General features: G+C 43.0%; 1 protein-coding gene across 1 annotated transcript in view; it reads right to left on the minus strand.

Annotated features, from left to right (window-relative positions):
- Window positions 1-8,929: 8,929 nt before the first annotated feature.
- The window catches only part of LRPAP1 (LDL receptor related protein associated protein 1), a 33,945-nt gene continuing 25,251 nt past the window's right edge, over window positions 8,930-17,623 (minus strand). The window contains exons 6-8 of the mRNA XM_044295773.1: window positions 15,053-15,135; window positions 14,683-14,859; window positions 8,930-9,426 (exon numbers count right to left, since the gene is read on the minus strand). Of these exons, the coding sequence (XP_044151708.1) occupies window positions 9,358-9,426; window positions 14,683-14,859; window positions 15,053-15,135 (329 nt within the window). The 3' untranslated portion in view covers window positions 8,930-9,357. The remainder of the gene's footprint in view (window positions 9,427-14,682; window positions 14,860-15,052; window positions 15,136-17,623) is intronic.

Consider the following 17,623-nt stretch of genomic DNA (forward strand, 5'->3'; position numbering starts at 1 on the left):
TGCTCCATGTCCTCACACGTGCAGCAGCCATTTTAGGGAAAAAATGCTGTTCGTTACCACGAAGCGTGAGGAAATTCGGATTCGGTGCCAATCAAATTTTTCCTGAAATTCGGATGGAATTCCACTTCGTCAACTTTGATTCACTCATCTCTAATTCTAAACACTCCTGAGGATGCCAAATATGCTCTACGCAGATGGAACATTCTGATACCACAAGATGGCGCCAGCGACAAAGGCAGAGAATATTCTGCTTCTCCTCCAAGAAAGAAGCCGACGTTGCCAACTCAGGAATGGTCAAAAGTTGGATCTAACACCATTCAAGTAGCTTCCTTAAGCCTCATGATGGGTTAACTTCACTCGGCTGTGTTGCGTAGAGACTTTTAGGTTTAATGAAACCCTTCCCCGCTGAATCTAAGAAGTCTTGACTTCCTATCCTCACAGGTATTTCTCCCCCTGAGTTTTTTTTTTTTCTAACAGCACCAATTATCTGCATATCCATAAGTGATGAATGGCTCGAGTCTTCTCTCTCCCTTATCCTAGTGATTTTCCATCCTCCACCTTAATAAGTCTTACTTGGTATTATGGTACTTTTGGTCGCAGTTGGACCCATGTTTCAGTTTTTTCTCTTTCAGTTGCGTATTTGTAGATCCCACGTCTATGATGCCACTGAAATACAGAAAAACAGAGGAACTAGTTGGTCTAAAATATCATTAGAGAAAGAGAAGTCCAATCATGCTGTTATTACTGTAAGGTATGCTACATCGGGCTCAACACTAATAGCTATTTCATATCTTGTCTTATATGCCATGAAACAATGCACTTCCCTTCACTGCCAAAATGATACAGTACTTAAAATACTTTCACTTAACGTGAAGGGTTTGAATAACCCTTTCAAATGTTCCACATTATAGTCTGCAATCAAAAAACAAAATTGCTATATCTTTTGTGTCCAAGAGTCTCATTTAAACCAATCTGATTCTTCTAGACTTCATCACCCCTCCTTTCCTAATATATGATATGCTCATGCTCAGTAGTGATGGGGGGGGGGAAGCAATATTCGAATTAGCAGAATTTCGCTAATATTTGGGCGATTATTCGTCATATATTTGTGATTATTTTCTTGATTGCGAAAATCGGCAATGTACTATTCACGTAATGCACGCGCAATACAGGCGTGGGTCACTTTTGCTACATTTTTCAAGCTGCTAGAAGTTTCCTGAGACTGGAGAAAATGGTTGGCACGGCAGAACATTACAATAGCTTTATATGCAGATAGAGTGCTCCAATATATTTGTGATTGCGCAAATCAGCAATTAATAATGCGCATATTTTTGCGCTATACGTGCAACTTCACATTTTAGCAGGTCTGACTACATATTACTGAATGGTGCACTAAGTATTGTTGTGACATCACAGCACTATATCTGTAGCATGTATGTACACTAATCCCTATCACAGCACTATATCTGTAGCATGTATGTATGGACAGCAGAACCTATGAGCTACACTATATCAGGATATAACCTACACTGACTATCTCCCACTAACTACCTGTATTATATATATAAGCTAACTATCTATCTAATGTAATGACACAGTAAAGCACAGAGCACAGCAATGTCACTGCTCTCTGTCTCAGAACTGCAAAAAACTGCAGAAAATGGCTGCTGGGGAGTTTTATATAGTAAGGGGTAGGCAGCTTTCCTATTGGTTGCTAGGGGTGTTGCTAAGCTCAGACAAAGACATTGCAGCCTTCTCATTGGCCCAAAAGCAAGAAGGGAGGTTACTGATGAAAAAATAAAAAATAAATCTAGAATATTTGAGAATACGAATATATAGCTCTATATTCAAAATATTCACGAATTCGCAAAGTTGTGATATTCGCGAATAAAATTTTTGATTCGAATATTCACGCCCAACACTAATGCTCAGCACAAAAAAAGAGTGGTTGTTATTGGTTTCATACAAACCCAAGCTTTATAATGTCATAAATCCCTTAATGATGATGAGGGCAAATTTATCATTTTGGTATTCTCTATAAACAATATGATGTATACAATAGTTAACCGGTACGCTTCTAACAAGCACCAACTTAAGTTTATTAAATATGTATTCCACTCTGCTCTTAATATTCAACAAGGCTCCTTACTGGTGTGCGGAGATTTTAACACTCCCCAGATCCCAAGGTGGATAGGAATCCCCCCCCCAAATCCCCAGTCTGGTATAGCCACTTCTTTTAAGATAAAGAACGGTACTAGACAGGAATGCCCTCTTTCATCATTAATTTTTTCTTTAATTATGGAACCTTTTGCAGAACATATCCGTTCATCCCCTCATATAATGGGTATCAAAATAGGTCAACAAGAACACCGTATTGGACTTTTCGCAGACAATGTTATTATAGCCACTTCCAATCCTATGGAGTCTCTGAAGAGACACATAGAAACCTCTAGAAAAATATTCTACAGATGGTACTAGTCCTCAATATCTCCATAAAATTTTCCCAGACTGTCCTTCGATCTGTTGGAGAAGATGTCACATGGCAGAAGGTTCCTACATACACATATGGTGGAACTGTCCTAAGGTTCAAGAACTGTGGGGGAGGGTTTTCTCTCTCCTCTTGGAGGTCTGCAAAATTCCAATCTCCTACTTGCCAGAACTGGCGCGGTTATCAATAGGTTTTAAGGATTTCCCATTTAAATACCAATCAATAATTATATACTTTTTGATTGCTACTAGACACAAAATAGCATCATGCTGGAAATCCAATTTACTACCAAACATCAAAAGAATCATTAGATCAGTCAATTACAACTGTTGGTATGAGGGATCTCGGGCTTCCTCTTTGAACTCTAAAGCGACCTTCGGGAGATGTCACGACTATGCTGATGGTCAGTGACTCTTAGACTTCGCATGCAGTTGCCAGCGGTCAGTTGGTTGTTCACCGCAGCTGAGGGCTGTAAGTTGTTAGCCTCACGTGCGGTTGCCGCTGGCAACATGGTGTTTGGCACTGTAGCAGCCTGAGCTGGTTGCTGGGCTGCTCACTGTCTATGCATGCGGTTGCCTATGGCAACTTGTGTTATATGTGTGCACTTTCCCTGTTTGTTGTGCACGGGGTTTATTTGTGTGTGCACTTTCCCTTTAAGTGGCTTCACTACCCTGTCTGGTCTTGGAAGGGTTAATTCCCTTTCCATTGTAGTGTCTGTGTAGGGTGTGGCTACTTGGCCTATTTAGCCTCTGATGAGACCTGTAGCCTTGTGGTAAGCTGGAGTCATCCTCCTGGTCTTATACCATCTGCCAGTGAGGGCCACCCTTGTGGTCATAAAACAAAAGTTATGCGTGAGGTTTATTTTATGTTCTTGTGATGTCTTATCTTACTTGCAGTTATGGATCTGGGTTCCTGTGTGTTTATGTGTGTGCTGTGTCCTTTATGTTTGGTGTAGACATCAGCATGTGAGCACGGGATCCAGTCAGTGTGTCTGTGGCAGGTAGGTGTGGAAGTGGTTTCACTCACCTGCCATATCCATGGGCTGTTTATATTTCCCCTTCCTTGCAGTTTGGCCAGTTTAGACTCCTGTTCCTCCATGTCTAGGAGGAACAGGTCGTCTTACCCTGCTCCTAGCTCAGGGATCTGCTGAGGGAAAGTAGGGACCCGAGGTTCCTGAGTATGAGCCCTCCTACCATCAGGGTTGGCTCATACAGTTAGGAGTCAGGGTCAGAGTTAGGGACGCTGTAGGAGGTGACCTGCTCCCTAATTCTGTTGTCCTGGCCAAGCAGCTTCCTTTTACGTTTAACATCGCATGGCTGAGGGTTTCCCCCATCCTCAGCCGTGACAGGAGAAGACGGGAGGCCTGGCTTTCTAATAGTCACTGTAATTTACCCTCAGCGCTATTACATGGTGTTTGAGCCCGGTGTAGTCACGTAGTCAGGAAGTCAAATATTCAGCTAATCAATTACAAGTTTGTGACATGTCAATGTGTTTTTTTCATTATGACAGAATGCCTCATTCTCTTTGGAATACATTCCTCATGATGTGCTTTTATGTTTTCCCCCTTATCCTCTCATCCCCTACCTCCCTCCTTTCCCTTATTCCCATGTTCTCCTCCCTCCCTAGCTCATCCTTATATATTTCAGTTTTATTATGCCATTATAATCAGTCAACCTGCACGTTGTTCCTTTAATGCTTTATTATGTATCTTGAAAACTTCTCAATAAAAATGATTGTTAAAAAACAAAACAAAAAAAACATCTGAAGTGGGAATAAAATTTTAAGCAGAGGAAAACATTGTAACTAAAATAAAGTTAAGTTTTTCATATCACGGAGAGGACATTTCACCCCACTGGCCGTCTAGGACTCGAGACGCTGCACTTTCTGTTTATTTGCAGTTCCATCAGCTGTAATTATGAACCAGGCACATTCCCGCTGAGAGGATCGGCGGCTGTAATTACAGTATCGTAATATAATCCACAGGTGCCTGCTATTGTCAAAAATCCTAAATATTCATCGTCTGGCATTTATCAATGGGTGGTGGGCATGATCATTATCTTTCCTCCAGGTGCATTAAACCACATGGAGCCATGGATGAATGAAGCTAATTTCCTGTATTCTGCAGGGAGAACCTCCAGGAGCGATGTGATGAATTTTGCACAATTATCGACAGCGTTTTTATCATTACTGAAACAAAACCAGACAGGTAGAGCCAGTCAGAGACTAACAATCCCCATTGAGTACGAAACCTGCAGATGACTAGCTACAAGGGAAGCCATAGAAATCCTCTAGAAGGAAAACTAATTTACAACATATCATGAAAAAGACATATGGTGCTTCTGGACATGCAAGGTCAGGACAAGCCCCAATGGTGAATGATGGTGAACATCCACTCACACACCTATCATCCATGAGGGGGAAGGGGTGGATGCGCAGTATTCTAGTCCCAAAGCTTGTATAAAATGTTCACCACACTTTCCCATTTGGTAGGAAACAGTGCACCCTCTGATCCCCAACCAACAACTGTCTCTACCTACTTGGACGATCAGTCCTAGGCAATGGTCACCAACTGGACGACATTCCCTGTGCTACTAAGTGATGGAGCTTAGGGGAGGAAAACAGCCAAGGGAAAAACAAAAATGACAGACAGCAAAGTAGAGAGACCAGAAAAATATCACTGAACTGGACTTGGCCAAACACCAGGAGAGTAAGGCCATTTTTACGGAATTTTTTTTCACTGATGCCTTTCTGAGAAATGGACATTAACCGGACCCATTCAATTGTATGGGGGTAGTCAGTAGGTGAAAAACATACACGATAGAATATGTTCTTTGACTTTTTTTTTTCTTTACTGATCATCAAAAAAAAACTGCTGTGTGAATAACTCCATAGACTACCATTGGTCTTAAAGCGGACGTGTGAAGGTCGTTAAAAAAAGGAAAATGTCCATCACATGTCCGTTTTTCACGTTTTTCGTGTGCATGTAGCCTAAGACTGAGCCAAAGACAATAACAAATACAGTACCAAGCCGGGTCAAACATTGGAGGTCGCATCAGGGTCCAAATCTCAAGGCAGAGGCAAGGTCAAAGTTCCCGGTAGGATGTCAAGTTTCCAGATACTACTAATAGTAGACACTAGTGCGGCAAGACGACCAATTCACAGGCAACTGTGGCCAGCAGTTGCCTGTTTAATTAGGCTGCCTTACAAGTCACATGGAAAGCCAGGAATCATGTGACGTCATCGTGTCGGATGTGCTGGCAATGTATCCTGTGCCTGGAGCCCCGGGCTGGTTACTATGGAGATAGGACGCTGGCAGCGCTGCCTACTGACGATCGGGCCAGTTAGGCATATGACAAACAGTTACATGCAGTTCACGATGCTGGTTTGCAGCCTACTGGACGGTAAGATCAGGTTTGCGGTCCACAATCTATTTAGTTGGAACATGTCATGCTGAACATGGTGTCTGATCTGCAGGCGGCGTGCAATAGCGCAGGAGGAGCTGAGCAGAGAGAGATATATGGATTTATGGGAAAAGATTCAGTATAACTTGTAATTTATTCATGTACGTCTCTTTTCTTTCCATGTTTAGGAGTCCAGAGGTGGTCCTCAGTGCTCGACAGCCTTCCCTATATAGCATTGTATGCAGGGATAACATCGCAATCACCGATAGGACCGTCCACTGGACTCTCTAGCCCAGAATGAGCAGGAATTAAAAGGAGAAAATGTCCAGTCAGTCCTAGACTGATGCAATCTATCATTTAACAACACAAAATACCAGTTAGGGCTCATTCACACGAATGTATCCGTGTTTGCGAACCGCAAATTGTGGATCCACAAAACTCAGAAACAGGCCGCGTGCCTCCCGCATTTTGCAGATCGGAACGTCAGTGATAGAAATGCCTATTCTTTTCTGCAAATTCGGACAAGAATAGGAAGTTTTATCTTTTTCGCGGGGCGTTTTATCTTTTTTGTGTGCCGTCCGCATCTTTTGCTGCCCCATTGAAAAGAATGGGTCCGCATCTGATCCGCACACTTGCAGAACGGACGTAGACAGAAAAATACGGTTGTGCAAATGATTAACTGGTTGGGTATGGCCACACGGTCAGGTATCCTAAGGGTACCTGTACACGGATGCGGACATTAAAACAGAAATTCCCCACAGATTTCCCTGCATTTCCACACCAAAATCTGGATGTGTTATACCTCATGCAGATGACCGTGGAACATGGTCCGTGAGATACTGGACTAGCATTGCAGGAGCGCACGGCGTCATTGGTTGCTATGACGCCGTGCGCTTCATGCCGCCGCCGCTGTACAGTAATACACTCGTATGATCTATACGAGTGTATTACTGTACTGTGGCGGCGGCACAAAGAGCACGGCGTCATAGCAACCAATGACGCCGTGCGCTCGTGCAATCCCAGTCCGGTATCTCATGGACTGTGTTCCACGGACGTCTGCATGAGGCTTTACTTGCGGATTTTGAAGCAGTTTTGCCTCAATCCCAAAATAAAAATTCAAACAAACAATTGACACGTTGCGGATTGCTGCAGGTCAATTTCCGCATCGAAAGAAAAAGCAAAGTGTACACAAGTTTTATTGAATCTTATTCATTTTGCTGGTACTGTATTCCGCTGCGTTTTTATGCACAAGAATCCACCCGAAAAAAACACTAAAACATATCATCCATAACAGGTATCTTGATGCAGCTTTGGAAGCCAAACTCCCTGGACTTCCTTTTTTCTCAGAATTCACTCCTGGTTTTGGTTTCCAAAACTGCATCAAGAAACCTGAACGTGTGAGCATACCCTTCATGTCCCTTTAGTTGGGCTAAAGCCGGCCTTACACTTGCGATAACTTTCAGTGAAATGGCTACCTATCCTGGTGCCCCCATGCACTAGCATGTTCAACTGAGCAATGCACGTGTAGAGAATGGGAGAAATTATACTGGTGACCTACAGTGTCCTCAGCATAGGTCATCAATATCACAGCGGTGAGCCTCCGACACCTGGGACCCCCACTGATCAGCTGTTAGAAGAGGTCAGAAGCTCAATGAGCTCCACGTCCTCTTCATAGGCCATGTGACGTCACCGTACATGATGTTTTCCATCACTGATTTTGAGCCAAAACCAAGTGCGGTGCTAAACTCAGAACAGGTGCAGATATTTCCCGTCTGTGGAGGCTCCAATCCTGGTTTTGGCTCACAATCACTGACCAAAACACGGATTGTGTGAATAAGGCATAACAGCTGATTGGTGGGGGTGCAGGGACAGAGACCCTCACCGATCCCGAGGATAGATCATTCTAATTTACCAGAATAATCCCTTGAAATCTGCATGTGTTCGGGACTCATATTTTAATCACTGCTGAAACCAGATATTGGCTGGAGCGGTGCATGTGACTAGGAAAATGGCCATCAGGATGTAAACTGCGCGGGAACCGGAAGATGGAGACAACGTGGGCACCCCAGAGCAAATGGGTATTAATCTTCTGTTTCAGGGTATGGGAGGTAAAACCTGACACAATTAAAATAAAATTTAAAAACTAAAATTATAAATTAAAATAACGTTTTAACATTTTAATTTCATCTAGTGTCTGCAAAATGCATGCCAAAATTAAAAAGAAAATTCAATTTCTCCATTTGAATTTTCTTTTCCAACTCCAGTGCGGGTCATAAGTGTCAAAAATAAATAGGTCTTTTTCATTAAAATTTCCACTTTGTCAATTAATTCTCCTCTTCCTATAGTGGGTTTTCATGTCAAAATCATAAATCAAAATGAAAACACCATGTAGAAGCTGAAAATGGTAGATTGAGATTTCAATTTCATCTCTTGCAGGCATTTTCCCTGCCAAAAGTCAAATAAAAAAAGAAAGCCCGTTTGAATTTTCATTTTAACGCTGTACTGACATTGAGCAGTAGTGGGTGTGGTGCAGCATGCAAAATATTGGTACTTAATTCCTGACTGAACAGACAGTGACTCTGTATGTCCACTAGAGGGCGCTGTGCTTCTCCACATTTCCAACAGCTAACACAGGATCAAGGTTACAATTCCAATAGATGGCGCTGTGACAGTGAAATCTTAGTACTGTGCCGAATGCATAGGATAAGATTATGAGTCTAATAGATGGTGCCCTCTTTTTGAGGAGTGAATTATACTAGGATTATGATATCATCAACTCTGCTGCATTTTGCAGACACTAGATGAAATTAAAATGTAATTTTTAATTATAATTTTAGTTTTTTCAGTTTTATTAAAATTTTGGCAGTTTTTACCTCCCATATCAGGCTGCGGGCACTTAATAAAAAAATAATTATAACCAGAAAAGCTTATTTGAGATAAAAAAAAATAATAAAAAAAAAAAAAAAATCACAAATATTGCCGCCGAAATGTTGAATTAACCCAAATTTCAGGATTTCCATAATTACACACAGACATGGCAACCATTTCATAGAAAATATTTAATTATCATAATCATCATCATCAATCTCTAACAGCAACTTAATCTCCTCCGCCTCAATAAAATACAAAACAGCATGGAGAACGTATACATGGCAAACGTTCCAGAGATCTACAGTGTGGCTACTGCGGCAGAATTTCGGCAGACGCTATGGATGTTAGACGATTTGAAATATTGATTCTGTTTTTCTATAAAAAAAAATAACAAAGAAATGTGTCTGGACAGACTGAATGCATCGTCTGAGGAAGCCATGAGATGCATCAAGATGAAGAGCACATCTGCCAAGGAACGTCTCCCGCAGTCCTGACAGAAGCGTGGTGCTTTCCATACAGCGGTCGGCGAGTACACTCGATTCGGCCTTTCGTGTTAGTGCACTGGAATGTCTCCTTTTTTTTCACCTGGTATTTCTATCACAATTCATTGTGGGGGAGCCCGTCCTTAGACACGCGACTTGTTAAGTCCTGGAGATGCTTCTTTACCTGCACAGGAGGAGAACAAAGATATTGTTATTTTACCTAATTGCTAGGATCTGACTGTACTGCGTGTAATGTGAAGAAAACATAAAGCATATCGGTGAAAAATAGAAACCCTCTACTGTCTTCATGCTGCTGCTCCCCCTCTCCTCCGATGGGGGATAAACTATAGAAAAACACAACTGAAGGGTGCGTCATAGAGAAATGTATGAGGCCGATACCAGAGAGCAATAGCGGAGCTGCTCACCTTTGGCAGTTGTGTTGAGGGCACAACTCTTATCTCACATGTATAGGGATGAGTGCAAGCAGTGGTAGAATCAAGGTCCAGTGTTTAGGAAACCAATGGTAAATAACCAGACTGTGGACAAACCTCTGTCTACAGAAGGGGCGCTGCCGGAGCCCCGAAACACATTATTAGTGTGGTCTCATGTATTGCTAACAAATACACCATTTCAGGTTCAGATACTCTTTAAAGAGAGACTACACACGCCACTTTAAGAATGGTAAAATAATGAAGTAAATTTATTAACGGAATAAGGATACTTAGGCAAATATGTATTTTTTTTTTTTTTTAGCAAAATTCGGTAAATAACACCAACACCAAGTAGAAAAGTTACAAACAAAAGACAAAACACATCTACTAATTACATACCGTAAATACAACCACACTTCATCTAGAGTCCCGACTACATCCAGAATGAAGGTACTTACATCAGCAATTGAGTTCTCATCCTCTGACAGCGACACACGAGCTGGGGAGCCCGTTTCAGCGAAAGCTGTCAGACTCGATTGGGAACAAAAATGTTCTACGCAGATACGTCTATCTTCTAGATGAATACCAGCTCTTAACTGAAAAGGTCCGTGTTTTAACCAAAGAGCTTCACCCCCTAATGGAATGTAGCTAGATTATGCAATCCATGATGGTCACTGTGTATATCTTGTTTTTCTGTTATTATTTCGGACCTTGGCGTGGCAGATTCCCAGATCCGCAACAAATCAGAATCCCAAGACAAGCTATGCAGACAATGCTTCCTCTTGTGCACACATTTACAACCAATTCCTTGTTCATTTAGAGGTCTTCTAATAAATGAGACAATACCTGGCACACATTTCAGACCTGTCTTTGTTCAGTTGATCAGGTAGAATGAACAAAGGTTTCCACAAATATTTCCAAACCAGTTTCATGGTTTCATTTCATCCGACAGAAATATACAAGGTCTCAAATAAACAGTTAAGACTAATAAGGACACAGTTTAACTATTCAAGAACAAACTTTGCCAAACAGTCTTCAATTTATTCAGAGGTGAGAATCATTTTATCAGACCCAATGGATTCCAAATGATCAGAAACATATTCATATTTGCACTTCATCTCACAAGGTTTTACACTGTGAGAAACTGTCGCTGCACTGCTTTACAAGAGTCTACTGGTATATTAGAAGCTCCAGACTACACAACCAGACTGCTGTTATAGGAGGAGGTCCAGACTACACAACCAGACTGCTGTTATACAGGGTTCTCCAGACTACACAACCAGACTGCTGTTATAGGAGGAGGTCCAGACTACACAACCAGACTGCTGTTATACAGGGTTCTCCAGACTACACAACCAGACTGCTGTTATAGGGGGAGGTCCAGACTACACAACCAGACTGCTGTTATAGGGGGAGGTCCAGACTATACAACCAGACTGCTGTTATAGGAGGAGGTCCAGACTACACAACCAGACTGCTGTTATACAGGGTTCTCCAGACTACACAACCAGACTGCTGTTATAGGGGGAGGTCCAGACTACACAACCAGACTGCTGTTATAGGGGAGGTCCAGACTATACAACCAGACTGCTGTTATAGGGGGAGGTCCAGACTATACAACCAGACTGCTGTTCAAGGGAGAGGACCAGACTACACAACCAGACTGCTGTTATAGGAGGAGGTCCAGACTACACAACCAGACTGCTGTTCAAGGGAGAGGACCAGACTACACAACCAGACTGCTGTTATAGGAGGAGGTCCAGACTACACAACCAGACTGCTGTTATACAGGGTTCTCCAGACTACACAACCAGACTGCTGTTATAGGAGGAGGTCCAGACTACACAACCAGACTGCTGTTATAGCGGGCACTCCAGACTACACATCCAGACTACACAACCAGACTGCTGTTATAGGAGGAGGTCCAGACTACACAACCAGACTGCTGTTATAGCGGGCACTCCAGACTACACATCCAGACTACACAACCAGACTGCTGTTATAGGAGGAGGTCCAGACTACACAACCAGACTGCTGTTATAGCGGGCACTCCAGACTACACATCCAGACTGCTGTTATAGGAGGAGGTCCAGACTACTGTTATAGGAGGCGGCCCAGACTACACAACCAGACTGCTGTTATAGGAGGCGGTCCAGACTACACAACCAGACTGCTGTTATAGGAGGAGGTTCAGACTACTGTTATAGGAGGCGGCCCAGACTACACAACCAGACTGCTGTTATAGGAGGAGGTTCAGACTACACAACCAGACTGCTGTTATAGGAGGAGGTCCAGACTACACAACCAGACTGCTGTTATACAGGGTTCTCCAGACTACACAACCAGACTGCTGTTATAGGAGGAGGTCCAGACTACACAACCAGACTGCTGTTATAGCGGGCACTCCAGACTACACATCCAGACTACACAACCAGACTGCTGTTATAGGAGGAGGTCCAGACTACACAACCAGACTGCTGTTATAGCGGGCACTCCAGACTACACATCCAGACTACACAACCAGACTGCTGTTATAGGAGGAGGTCCAGACTACACAACCAGACTGCTGTTATAGCGGGCACTCCAGACTACACATCCAGACTACACAACCAGACTGCTGTTATAGGAGGAGGTCCAGACTACTGTTATAGGAGGCGGCCCAGACTACACAACCAGACTGCTGTTATAGGAGGCGGTCCAGACTACACAACCAGACTGCGGTTATAGGAGGAGATCCAGACTACTTTTATACGCGGAGGGCCAGACTACACAGCCAGACTGCTGTTACAGGAGGTGCTGTACACTACATACGAAATACATTACATACTGTAGCTAGCAATGAAAACATAAAATAACACGTACACCTAGTAAGTCTATGTGCATACACATCATGACAGATAATTTCATAATGACAGCTCCCCTTTAAATTACGATGGTTGTTATGTCAAGGTAAATACAGCACATTAATATTGTAGTACATCGACCACATTAGACAAATGTCAAGAGATGAAGAACATCTTACTGATGAATACAGATGGCATTCTCCGCTAAACATACAAGATAATACTGTATGTAGCTGTATGAAGGCCACACTGGGTTATTCCTCTTCTTTTACCTTAAGCACAATTACAGACAGACCATGTGTTACCAGGATTGTGTGTGCAATTTCACTATGTCCGCTGAAGATTCTTTTCATGCAGACAGACAGATTTTTGAATTCATGAAGCATGAACCCTGTTGAATCTATTTTATCAAAATCTTGAGCAATCCCCATGAAATAATACAGTGCCTTATGCCCTCTACAGTGACAAAGGACGCTTCATCTCTCATGGCATGCCTTATGACATAATGGTATTTAACCACTGCTGCTGTCTCCAAGGCCCTAGCAATCACCTGATCGCCAGGAGACCGGTAACATGACCATGCTACCTGTAATTGGGCTGCTATACAGCGGGAATAAAGTTACAGTATAAAATGAGTAAAAGAAAAAAAAAAGAAAAAAATCTACACAACAATCAAGCCCCCATGAAGGTCTATTAGAACCTTTTAGGGGACATAAAGTTAAACAAAAAACACTCGATATTCATATAGAAATCCTTGCCCCAATTCCAGAGACCCATGTTTTCAGTTACTGAATGAAGGTAAAAAAGTAATACAGGATGGAAGATGGCGAAGATGCTACTCTCCTGGTTGGCCAAGTTGGCCCCATGTCATTTTGTTTCCTAAAAATAAGTTAGGGCGAGACCTTAGGAACCCAATGTGGCAAGGGGACAGAAAGGTGTTACAGCCACGTTATTTTAGTATTAGTGCGGGATAAGGTGGGGGGGGGGTGTCTGTGGCTATACTCACTGATCATTTATGGCTTGTTCTATTGGAAACAAATACGTAAAGAGGTCTCTCCCAAGCCCGAAACAGGCCGTCTACAGATGTGACCCGGCTATATTTCCAAGTACTTGTTGGAAAGTCGGATCCAATAGTTGGTGCTGGCAAGTAGGGTTGTCACGATACCAAAATTTTGATTCGATTTCGATACCACAAAAAAAAATAAAAAAATAATTGCGATACTCAATACCATTCGATACCACGCAAAAAAAATAAACCACCAAAAAAGCCACGTGCATTCCGCATTTTATGGAACATCCGGCACATAAGAGAGCAGACCTATCCAATTTTTTAGGTAAAATCGAGGTGTTTATTTTTTTCTGCTACGGTGTTCACCGCATAGGAGATAATTTTTTATATTTGAATAGTTCCGACTTTTTGGTGCGTGGCGATACTGAATATGTTTCTTTTTTTATTATGTATGTATAATATATATATATATATATATATATATATATATTTTTATTTTTTTTTACTTTTACCCCCCACTTTTTATTTAATAACCTTTTAGCCCCCTTAGGGGGCTGGAACCCTTGTCCTATTTACCCTAATAGAGCTCTATTACCATGGCAGCCAGAGACGGCTGCAGCAGCATCCTGGCTGCCATGGTAACGGATAGGAGCCCCGCAAGTTCACTGCTGGGGCTCTGATCGGAAGTTGCCACTGCCACCAATGAGAATACTGAGGAGGAGGGGACTCTGTGGCCACTGCCACCAATGAATATAATACTGGGGAGGGGGGGTGGAATAGCAAATCCCGGTATCGGAATCGATCTGGGTGTAAAAGTATCGTTTGGGTATCGAAAGCTCGTTCCTGGTGCAACTCTACTGGTTTTCTTTTCTGGGAGATACCGCTTTTCATATTGTTTTCTTACTAATAAGTCTCCATACCATAGAATACTTCCAATAAGTCTCCATACAGGACTGGTCTCTTTAAGAAGACTCAGCCCCCTGTCTAAGCTGCTTCCAAGGCATTGCACTGAGCCAGCCTGAATCCTTCTCCATACTGATGAGAGGCAAGCATCCCGAAAAAGCGGTCTATGGATGGATGTCTAACTTAGCTATATTCCCTTGTCAAATTCCAAGGCTTATTAGAAAGTCGGAACACAGTGACTGCTGCATACAGACCTTGTAACCCAGCTCCTTGATCTTGTCAGTGAGGGCGTTATACTTCTCTTTGCTCTTCTTCAGATGCTCTTTGTCCCCAATCTCTGCGATGTGCCTCAGCTTCTCATGTGAGATCTCAAGCTGCTTCTGATAATGTTGGTGTTTCTCAATTTTTGTTTCAAAATGTTTCAGTTCCTCCTAAATTAAAGAATAAAAGAAAAGAAGAGATTATATATATATATATATATATATATATATATATATATATATATATATATATATATATATATATATATATATATATATATATATATATATACACACATACATACATACACACACATACATAGGTCTAATGAACCACACCACAGCTGCAGGCTCAGTCTATTACCTTGAATGATTCCAGTTCGCTCGGAGAAAAGTTTGCATTCCTTGCCATGTCCCACAAGTCATTTACTCTTGGCTCATTAAAATCTGATATAATAAAACAAATGAGGACAATTATAATGAGATCTGTTCATCACCGTACAGACAGATCAAATTTTTTTGGCATAACACATGGCGTAAAATTATCTTGTAGAACTTCTGATTTGTAGTAGTCCATGGTTGCACTTAAAGGGGTTGGCCCATCTAAGACATTGATGACATATCGCAAGGAATGCCATCAATGTAAGACAGGTGCAAGTCCCAGTACCTATCTCCGGGACGGGGCCCCAAGGTGAAGGAGAGTACACCCTGCACATGCACGGACTCCTCTTCGTGCAATGCTATGGGAGTTACGAAAATAGCTAAGCAAGCATGCTCGGCTATTTTCAGTAGTAAGTGGAGGATGTGAGCGCATGGTTGGCTGCTCTCCATTCACTTCGGGGGGGCCTCATTCTGTACATAGGAGCGAGTCCTAAAGTGGAACCTAAACCTATCCATCGATCAGGAAGCCACCACCTGTATACCAACCGAGTCCGCTCCAGGAACTTCACATATCCCTGTAAACGTATTAGACCCAAACCTGTCGGACATTGATGGCATATCCTAGCATGTACAACGCTCTTCTGTAGGCATATTTATCTATCAAGAGAACAACAGAGTTGGCACAATGTTATCCCAATTCTACACCTACTATTATACTAGCAGATAACCCATATATAGGAGTTTATCTCTCTGTGTTAACTGCTACAGAAGGACATTATTTTGTATTTCATTTTCAATTGTACAGTACTGCCAAAAGAAAAACATCCAAAAAGAAAAGTGTTTTCTATGAATACAAAAAAGTTCACAAAGCCCAGCCTACAGAAATATAAACTCCAGCTTTTAATTGTTCCAAGACGTAAAATCCAAATCGCAAAAAATTCTATGCGTTTCGGGTCAGACAGCGACCCTTAATCATGACCCTTACCCGAAACGTGTAGACTATTTTTGCTATTTGGATTTTACGTCTTGGAACACATAAAAGTTGGATTTTATAATTCTGTAAGCTGGGCTTTGTGAACTTTTTTCTATTGGATCAGTGCTTTGTTCCTGGCACCGCCCCTGCTCTCAGTTTCTCAGTTTGTTTTCAGGTGAGCGCAGCCTTCTTCTCTCAGTTTTCTATGAATAGGTATTTACTTAAAGGGACACTTCTGTCAGCAAGAGGTATTTTTATTTAATGTATTTACAGAAGGACTCAACTTTTTGTGTAGATTATATGAAAACTGTAAATGGCACTGAAGAAAACCTGTCACCTGGCTTGGAGCCACACCACCACCACCACTCTGTTATGAAGTTGGGACGTCAGATTCCAAACCTCTACACCTCTGTCCCTACAAGGCAAAGTAAATGAGATTCAAAGTTACCCAGAGAGGAGTCCAGGACTCCTCTCCAGCAGCGATGGGCACTTGTGCACTGTGCTAATAAAACGGAGGATGGTACCCCTCACTTCACAGAGTATGTGCTGTGAAATGAGGTGTAATGTCCTCAGCTTCACTGGTGCAATCAGCATTTTGCCCCATCCTTGCAAAAGAAAGAGTATTTGCCCCAAGCTCTTTCTTTTGCAAGGATGGAAGAGTTGTTATGGGCAGGTTTGAGGCCATAAACCCCAGCTGCAAAAAGGCATGCTGGTAGCCTAGAGCAGCGGTCCCCAACCGCCGGGCCGCGGCCCAGGACCGGGCCGCGGAGGATTGTTAGCTGGGCCGCGGCGATCATGGCAGTCTTTAACTCTGTACTAATGAAGCGCTTCCATTATGGAAGCGCTTCATTAGTACAGAAGGACCAGGAAGCGGTGAAGGATCTGTACTCACCACTTCCTGGTCCACGGTTCGGCTATCGGCTGTGCAGGGCTGCGCACACCGTGAGGTCTCTCTGTGACCTCATGCTGTGCGCCGCTATACACAGCCGACAGCAGAATGAAGAGGATCGCGATGGTGACCAGGAGCAGGAGAGGTAAGAGGTTTTTTTATTTTATTTTATTTGCGCTAGGGGCTGATATGAGGGACATGGGGCTGACATGAGGGACATGGGGCTGACATGAGGGACATGGGGCTGACATGAGGGACATGGGGCTGACATGAGGGGCTAATGGGGGCTGATGGCTGACCTGGGGGACATGGGGCTGACATAAGGGGCTAATGTGGGGCTAATGGCTGACATGAGGGGCTAATGGGGGCTGATGGCTGACCTGGGGCTGACATAAGGGGCTAATGTGGGGCTAATGGCTGACATGAGGGGCTAATGGGGGCTTATGGCTGACATGAGGGGCTAATGGGGGGCTTATGGCTGACATGAGGGGCTAATGGGGGCTTATGGCTGACATGAGGGGCTAATGGGGGACTTATGGCTGACATGAGGGGCTAATGGGGGACTTATGGCTGACATGAGGGGCTAATGGGGGACTTATGGCTGACATGAGGGGCTAATGGGGGACTTATGGCTGACATGAGGGGCTAATGGGGGGCTTATGGCTGACATGAGGGGCTAATGGGGGGCTTAT

This window comes from Bufo gargarizans, chromosome 1 (genome assembly GCF_014858855.1).
Source record: "Bufo gargarizans isolate SCDJY-AF-19 chromosome 1, ASM1485885v1, whole genome shotgun sequence".
NCBI lineage: Eukaryota > Metazoa > Chordata > Amphibia > Anura > Bufonidae > Bufo > Bufo gargarizans.